This window comes from Papilio xuthus, unplaced genomic scaffold, assembly GCF_000836235.2.
Source record: "Papilio xuthus unplaced genomic scaffold, Pxut_1.1 DF825928.1, whole genome shotgun sequence".
In the NCBI taxonomy this organism is placed as follows: Eukaryota; Metazoa; Arthropoda; class Insecta; order Lepidoptera; family Papilionidae; genus Papilio; species Papilio xuthus.
The window spans coordinates 1,079,343-1,086,585 of record NW_013532721.1 but is presented as its reverse complement, the minus strand read 5'-3'; the positions used below and the strand labels follow the sequence as shown (position 1 = coordinate 1,086,585).

Below are 7,243 nucleotides of genomic sequence, written 5' to 3'. Positions count from 1 at the left end.
TTCTTGATCACTTGCGTGCAAAAGGCATAGTCCATCAGACGACTGTCCCCTACAGCCCTCAACAAAATGGAGTTGCAGAGCGCACTAATCGTTCCATAGTGGAAAAGGCGCGGTCGATGTTGGCCGAAAGCTCACTATCCAGAGCTTATTGGGAAGATGCTTTTGCAGTGGCAGTCTATCTTAAGAATAGGAGTCCTCATAGAGCGTTGGGCTGCGGTACACCCCATGAGCGGTGGTTCCGTAGCAAGCCAGATCTGAAACATCTGAAGGTGTTTGGATGTAGAGCACTTGTAAATATTCCTTCCTGTCATAGAGGTAAGTTAGATAGTAAGGCGAATGAACATATTTTTGTAGGTTATTCAGATGACCCGAATACTTATTTTTTCCGAAATGTTATTCATCCAAAACGGGTAATTAAGTCAAGAGATGTCGTATTCTTCGAAGATCGCTTCACAGGGTTGAAGACGGCTGAAAGTTCGGCACCACCAGCACCTCCAATACTGCTTACAGGTGGTAATAGGCAGGAGGAAGTTTCTATAACAGTTCCTGAACGTCTAGATACAACTGTGGCTGAAGAGGTTGTCAACCCTGAAGCGATGGCTGAAGAAGAAGCAGTCGACTGTGAAGACGCAGAAGTAGAGCTGCCGTTAGTCGATGAAGGGCGGAGATATCCCTCAAGAAGTAGGAAGCCTCCAGATTTTCTAACTTATCACATAGAGGATAACTTAGTAGAACCTTTGACATATCGTGAAGCGATGAATTCTCCAGACGCTGACAAATGGAATGCAGCAATGGATGCTGAGTTTAGTTCATTGAAAACGCTGAATACCTGGGAATTAGCTGACAAACCTGATAAGAAGGTTATTCCCTGCAAATGGGTGTTCAAGGTCAAAAGAGATGCCCATGGTAATGTGGTGAAATACAAAGCTCGTCTGGTGGCGAAAGGTTTTACGCAAATGGCTGGTATAGACTACCACGAGACTTTTGCACCGGTAGTAAGAAACTCTTCGCTGAGAACTTTGTTTGCCATAGCGGCGGACATGGACCTCACAATGAAACACATGGACGTGGACACGGCATTCCTGAATGGAGATCTACACGAAGAGGTGTACATGGCACAACCCGAAGGTTTCGCTGAAGGTGGGGAAGAGAAAGTGTGTTTGTTACGCAAGTCTCTGTATGGCTTAAAGCAAGCACCTAGAGCTTGGAACGATAAGCTCAACGAAACCTTGTCTTCAATTGGGTTTAAGCGTTGTCCTTCTGAGCCCTGTGTTTACACAAAAAATTTTGACGGTGAAGTTGTCATACTGGCCGCATATGTTGATGACATAATTATTTTTTATAAAAATGAATGTCTGTTTGACACTGTCAAACGAGATCTTTGTAAATATTTTTCTTTGAAAGATCTCGGAATTTTGCAGTTTTATTTAGGGCTAAATGTAAATAAAACAGCTAAGGGGATTTCTTTGAACCAGAGTACTTATATTAAAGACGTACTCAAGAAGTTCGGGATGCGGGACTGCAAGATGGCATCTACTCCGTTGCCTGTCGGAGGCCTTAAGTTTGAGGAGAACCAAGGTGGGTCCTATCAGTCATACCCGTATCAAAGCCTCATTGGCTCTTTGATGTTTGTGGCTATTAATACTAGACCAGACATTGCTTTTGCAGTGAGCTACTTGAGCCAGTTTAATAGTTGCTATGGCAAGGCTCACTGGCTTGCGGCTAAACGCGTACTGCAGTACCTAAAGGGCACTATAGACTGGAGTATAGTATATAAAAAGAGTCCCTTGCCTTTATTAGGTTACGCTGACGCAGACTGGGCTAATTGTGTAAGAGATCGTCGCTCCTACACAGGCTATTATTTCAGGCTATCGAGTGGGCCTGTATGTTGGGAGTCTAAAAAGCAGCCTACGGTGGCGTTGTCCTCGACGGAAGCCGAGAATATGGCGCTATCTGCTGCTTGTAAAGAAGCCTGCTACCTCCGTCGCTTTATAGCTGAAGTAACAGGAAAGTTGCACTCTAACATAACCATTTACAATGATAGTCAGAGCGCACAGAAGCTTGTGTCCAACCCGGTACATTACGGTAGGACAAAGCATATAGATACAAAGTATCACTTTATAAGAGAAAAGGTATCGGAAAACGTTGTCAAGGTAGAATATCTTAGTACATCTAGCATGCCTGCAGACCTTTTAACCAAACCTCTCGGAAGTATTGCGCACAAGCGTTGTCTTACAGAAATAGGATTAGGTTAGTTTGTTAGGTGTGTTATTTTGTTTTTTGCTATTGTTGTACGTTTACTATATTTTATTTGTGACAAAATTTTTTGATTAAGGGCGGATGTTGGAAATACTTTTTGGTAATGAAAAAGATTCTGTCAAAAATGTTCTTATATATAAATTTAAAAATAAGATGACAACTTCACTAAAATAAAATATATTATTATTCCAATACATTTCTCAACTACGGTTCGTAGGGCGTCATTTGATATTTTAACGCGACATTTGCCCACATGTTAGCAATTATGATTCACACCCGCACCTTAGTCTTCGTAGTGCATAAAATTTTCAACAAACTTACGTAACATTCATGATTCAGTCACACATCCGAATTTCAGAAAAAACTTTATGTGTTGCAAGATATTTTATATCGACGTTTAAAGCACATAGGTTGTAATGACCTGTGTTCAGCAATTTAAAAAAAAAACTTAATCGTTAAAGGCATGCCATTTAACCGCAATATTTTATTCATGGAAAAGAATGATATGTTTTAAATATGACATTAAATTTTATATATACTTTCATAAGCTCAAAGCAGATTCTAAACCATACGTGAAGTAACGTCTATTTTTTGTTCTGAAGTTAACTAAAAGCAAAAATATTATTTTTAAGTCAATAAAATTGTGTTTTATTAAAGCGGATTTCTCAAAATCAAATTACCGTTTGGTAATCGTTGAAATAAAAACCCATAAATATGGAACATTGTTAGTAGGTCAATGTTGATTTACTTTTATTGCATAGATTTGGTGTGATGTGACCTTAAAGGTTAATACTGGTGAAAAAGTGTAAGTTGATAAATACGATTTCGTCGATACAACATGCTTGCATAATGACTTTGTAAACGTAAACAGAGAAGTGTTTATAAATTAATATTTTATTATGATTTTATTGCCGACTGTACATGAACTTGTATTTAACATTTTTACAATACCGGATTCCGTGATGCATCTCCTCGTTTTATGTGTGCGAAGCGAGAGATGTCAAGGTTTCTATAAGTCGTTGGCGTATATTTAAAAAGGTAGGTACAGTCATAACTTAAATTTATATACGTGTAATATAACACCGGCGACCTATAGAGCATTGGAATCCAAAGTGTTAAAATTACAATTGAAAATATGTAATTCTGTTATGATTGATTATCTTACTATTTTTCTAGACAAGTTTCTAATAGTAGTTGTAATCAGAGTTAAATTATTACAATTTAGTCAGTAAATATTTAATTTCATAAATTATTTGGCCATCATATAGTTAATTCTTGTTCAATTATTATGTACTACATGGGCAATGGTGCGATGGCAACGCAAACGGACCAGCAAAAGTTCGTATGTAACCAGTGCCATAAAACAAAGGCAATGGGTCATATAAAGTTACCTAATACGAAGTCACTCAACTCATAAAGCTTACAATGTTTTCTTTATTTAAAGTTATATATCTCCATAAGCTTATTTGAAATTAAATATAGTAATTTATCAAATTGTAAGCGATTTTATCTTATTTAAGTTAACAACACGATACTTACAAGCGAAAACTTAAAGGTTGCGAATAAATCGATACAAAAAAGTATAAAACGAGAGAATTCAAAACATTCAAACCTTTGGTTGGAATCCATTGGCATCAGCAACGTATTGCAATGTAATTATTGATCCGTCTGGTGCCTTGTAGCTGAACTTTCCATTAGCGACCTGCTCCTCTTGGCCTTCACCCTTGCCGAAATTCTTCACATAACCAGCCTCTTCCGCATTTATTTGGTTACCGGTCTCGTAACTGTAATTAAGAAATCTAGAGATGAACTTAATGTAATTTTATTTCACTGCGTTACTCGATGAATACCACCGGTTGAAATTCCGCCTTACTTAGCATAATAACCTAAAATATATTAACGATCTCAATTAGTAGAATTTAATTTGAAGGTTATTTAAGGTAATCGCTAACGAATTACAATCAATTAATTTTTATCGGGTTCGAAGTTCCCTGGATCATCAAATATGTATAATGGTTTAGTTAACTTATTTGAAAAATTTTATACACACAGAAATTACTATACAGCATGTTTCAAATTATATTTCATAACATATATAATGTTTATTGCATGCGAAGTAATATGTTAATATTAAATACTATCAAACAATATAGGGCCAAACTGAGAAAAAAATTGCTTGACTATGCTTAACAATCATACAAACTTTAACCAGAATTCCAGGTAATGCTAACTTCATTGTCATAAAATAAATACTAAAAGTGTTGTCAGGTTTACACTTGACGAAGGTCAATGATGCTATTTACGGACAGGTTATGCTTTAGTGTAAGATTACATCTTTCTCTGCTTGTGTCTGTGCCAACTTGACCAAGGCGTAGACGATCTCGAAATACAAAACATCTCATTTAATTTATTTACACAAAGATTCTGTTAATATACGATCTCTCTATAAATATATATCAAGTATAAAACTGATTTTGAAGTATGCATCATTTTTATTTTGCACTACGAGCGAAACTGAATATAAACAAAAGCATGTAAAACTTCCACACTGAAATTAAAGTTATTTTTCGGAATTTATTGAGTTTATATGAAGTTCTTTTGTTTCTTTATAAAATATTCAAAAATAGCTTAAATATCACAGTAGTACTCGCTTGAGTATTACTACTTTGAAATTATAGCATTAGTTTTATAATTTAACTATTTGTTTACATTACGTTTAGTAATCTTGTAAATTAATTGATAAATACAAATCAGTTTCCCAATATATCAGCTAGACGGATATGGATCTAATATTTTGTATTCCTCAACTGTTGCGAATTAAACTAGTTGACATTGAACTTTATGGCACGAAGCACTTTATGTAATAAGCCTTTGCTTCACATTTTTATTTGCCTATTAGATATTCTTCGAAAGAAAGCAATCTTAGAATTGAGGTCACAGTGACGTGTTACGTGTTCATTGGTAATGTCAATATCACTACGTGTACTATCTATTCTCATCAACAGGCTATGTCTCCTTTACTTATTAAGATAATTTAAGTTATAATAAAACCAATGTTAACCCTTAATTCGATGGTGTCTAGTGTGACGAACAACTTATTAAAAAAATCTACTGAACTAGTTTTGAGAAAATTACGTAAGTATGACTTTACTAAAAAAAAAAATCAGTTTTTTTGCTACAAAAAATTTCATCGAATTAAGGGTTAAGAATATTCGTAGCTTATGTGTAATTTGAAAGAAATCTGCCACACAAAAAATTATAATCTTCCGCTCTGTCTGTATTGCAGACAGGTTGCTTATTTACTATTATTTTAGAATCTGCTTTAAATATTTTCGATTCAAATTCAATACTGTTGAATACGTTAAAGCAATAATTGATTGATGACTTACAGCCATTTGTATGATCCGTCAACATTTGGTCCATCTGATTCGTAGCGCAGAATAGGGATAACAGTTTGTGAGTTGGATTGTGCTTGTATTCCTAAAGCGAGAACTAACACGGAGAAGGCTATCGGATAAATCTGAAAATAAAACATAATCATAAGAAGTATTCGTAAAAACACATACCGTGTAATACAATACCATATAAATATATAAAATAATTTATAGGAAGGATTAAATTATTAATTTTTACCTAAAAAAAATTATAAACAATCTCTACAACTGCTGTAGTAGTTTTTTGGGTTTGTAATGTATTTAAACGCCTTGATAAAGAATTTGGCAAAAAATAATTTAGAAATATTAATGTAGAATAATTTGCAGGCGCTTTAACGGTTTGAGACATTTGAAACAGAGGATTTAATATTAATATTATGATTATTGAGGATAGGTTTTAAGGCAGAAAAATTTAATATACTTATACAGCTTTTTAATAGACACGTGTTACTTGTATGGTAATAAAACAAACGGGAACTGTGTTAGAGAATATAATTGTGTTAAGTAAGTTTCAAAACAAATGCATATCTCAAAAAGGTTATAAAGTATACCTTATCTACATTAAAACATGCAAATTATCTGCATTTGCTATTTTCAGAAGCAAACGAGTGAAAGCTCACTGCTTGTTACAAAATACAAGATGATTCAATATCAATGAAACATTATATTATGATGCCTTTTAATTATTATTTATAAAATAATGATAATTGTAATAATGAGAAACAATTGAAATTGGTACATATTTTAGTTCTAAAATAGGTTTGTAACAAACAGAATTTTCTACTTATTCAGGTTAAGATAAACAAACATAATTACTTGTTGTATTAACTTAACTAAGAAATTAATTTTACAAAATTATAAAATATAAATTATTTTGTCAGAAAATTTAAACAAATTAAACCTTAGGTCTCTCAAAATGCATAGAATTGTTGACGTTACAAAATGAATTAAATTAAAAAGTAAAGAAAGTCTTACCATTCTAGAATGTGGACAAAGGTACGAAAGGGTCCAAATACAATCAAATGCAACTCACGTATGTACTAAAAGACACTGCAAGAGGTTTATATACCGTCTTCTTTACCTATGAACTTCATGCAACCCAACGCATCCTGACTTAACAAACGGACACACACGCGCAAATCAATAAACAAACACACTAACACTATTTACTATTTAAAAAATATACTAATGGCAATAAAATTGTATGCATTATTATGATAATCGTGTATGGTCAATTAAATCAACTTATTTGTTTTTATTGAGCCTCCTTGCATAGTTTTGTGCGATCATCGATTGTAAAGCGCTTAAAGTATAATCGACGTCTAAAAAAAAGGAATATGAAATTGTGTATAAAAAATACAACGAACAATATTTTTAACCAAAACTCGTCGTCTTACAAATATTGTAAATTCGAATGTTTGGATGGATGGATGGATGTTTGTTTGAAGGTATTTCCAGAACGTCTGAAGGGATGTCGATGAAATTCGGCATCGATGTAGAATATAGTCAGGAAAAACACACAGGCTCCTAATTAAGTTTTTTTTAATTAC

The 7,243-nt window shown here is 33.9% G+C and overlaps 1 protein-coding gene across 1 annotated transcript in view; it reads right to left on the bottom strand.

Moving 5' to 3' along the window:
- Positions 1-6,732, bottom strand: part of CPR33 (cuticular protein RR-1 motif 33) — a 10,494-nt gene extending 3,762 nt beyond the window's left edge. Inside the window, 3 exon segments of the mRNA NM_001312605.1 lie at positions 3,872-4,043; positions 5,649-5,779; positions 6,669-6,732. Of these exon segments, the coding sequence (NP_001299534.1) occupies positions 3,872-4,043; positions 5,649-5,779; positions 6,669-6,671 (306 nt within the window). The 5' untranslated portion in view covers positions 6,672-6,732.
- Between the last annotated feature and the right edge of the window lie 511 nt (positions 6,733-7,243).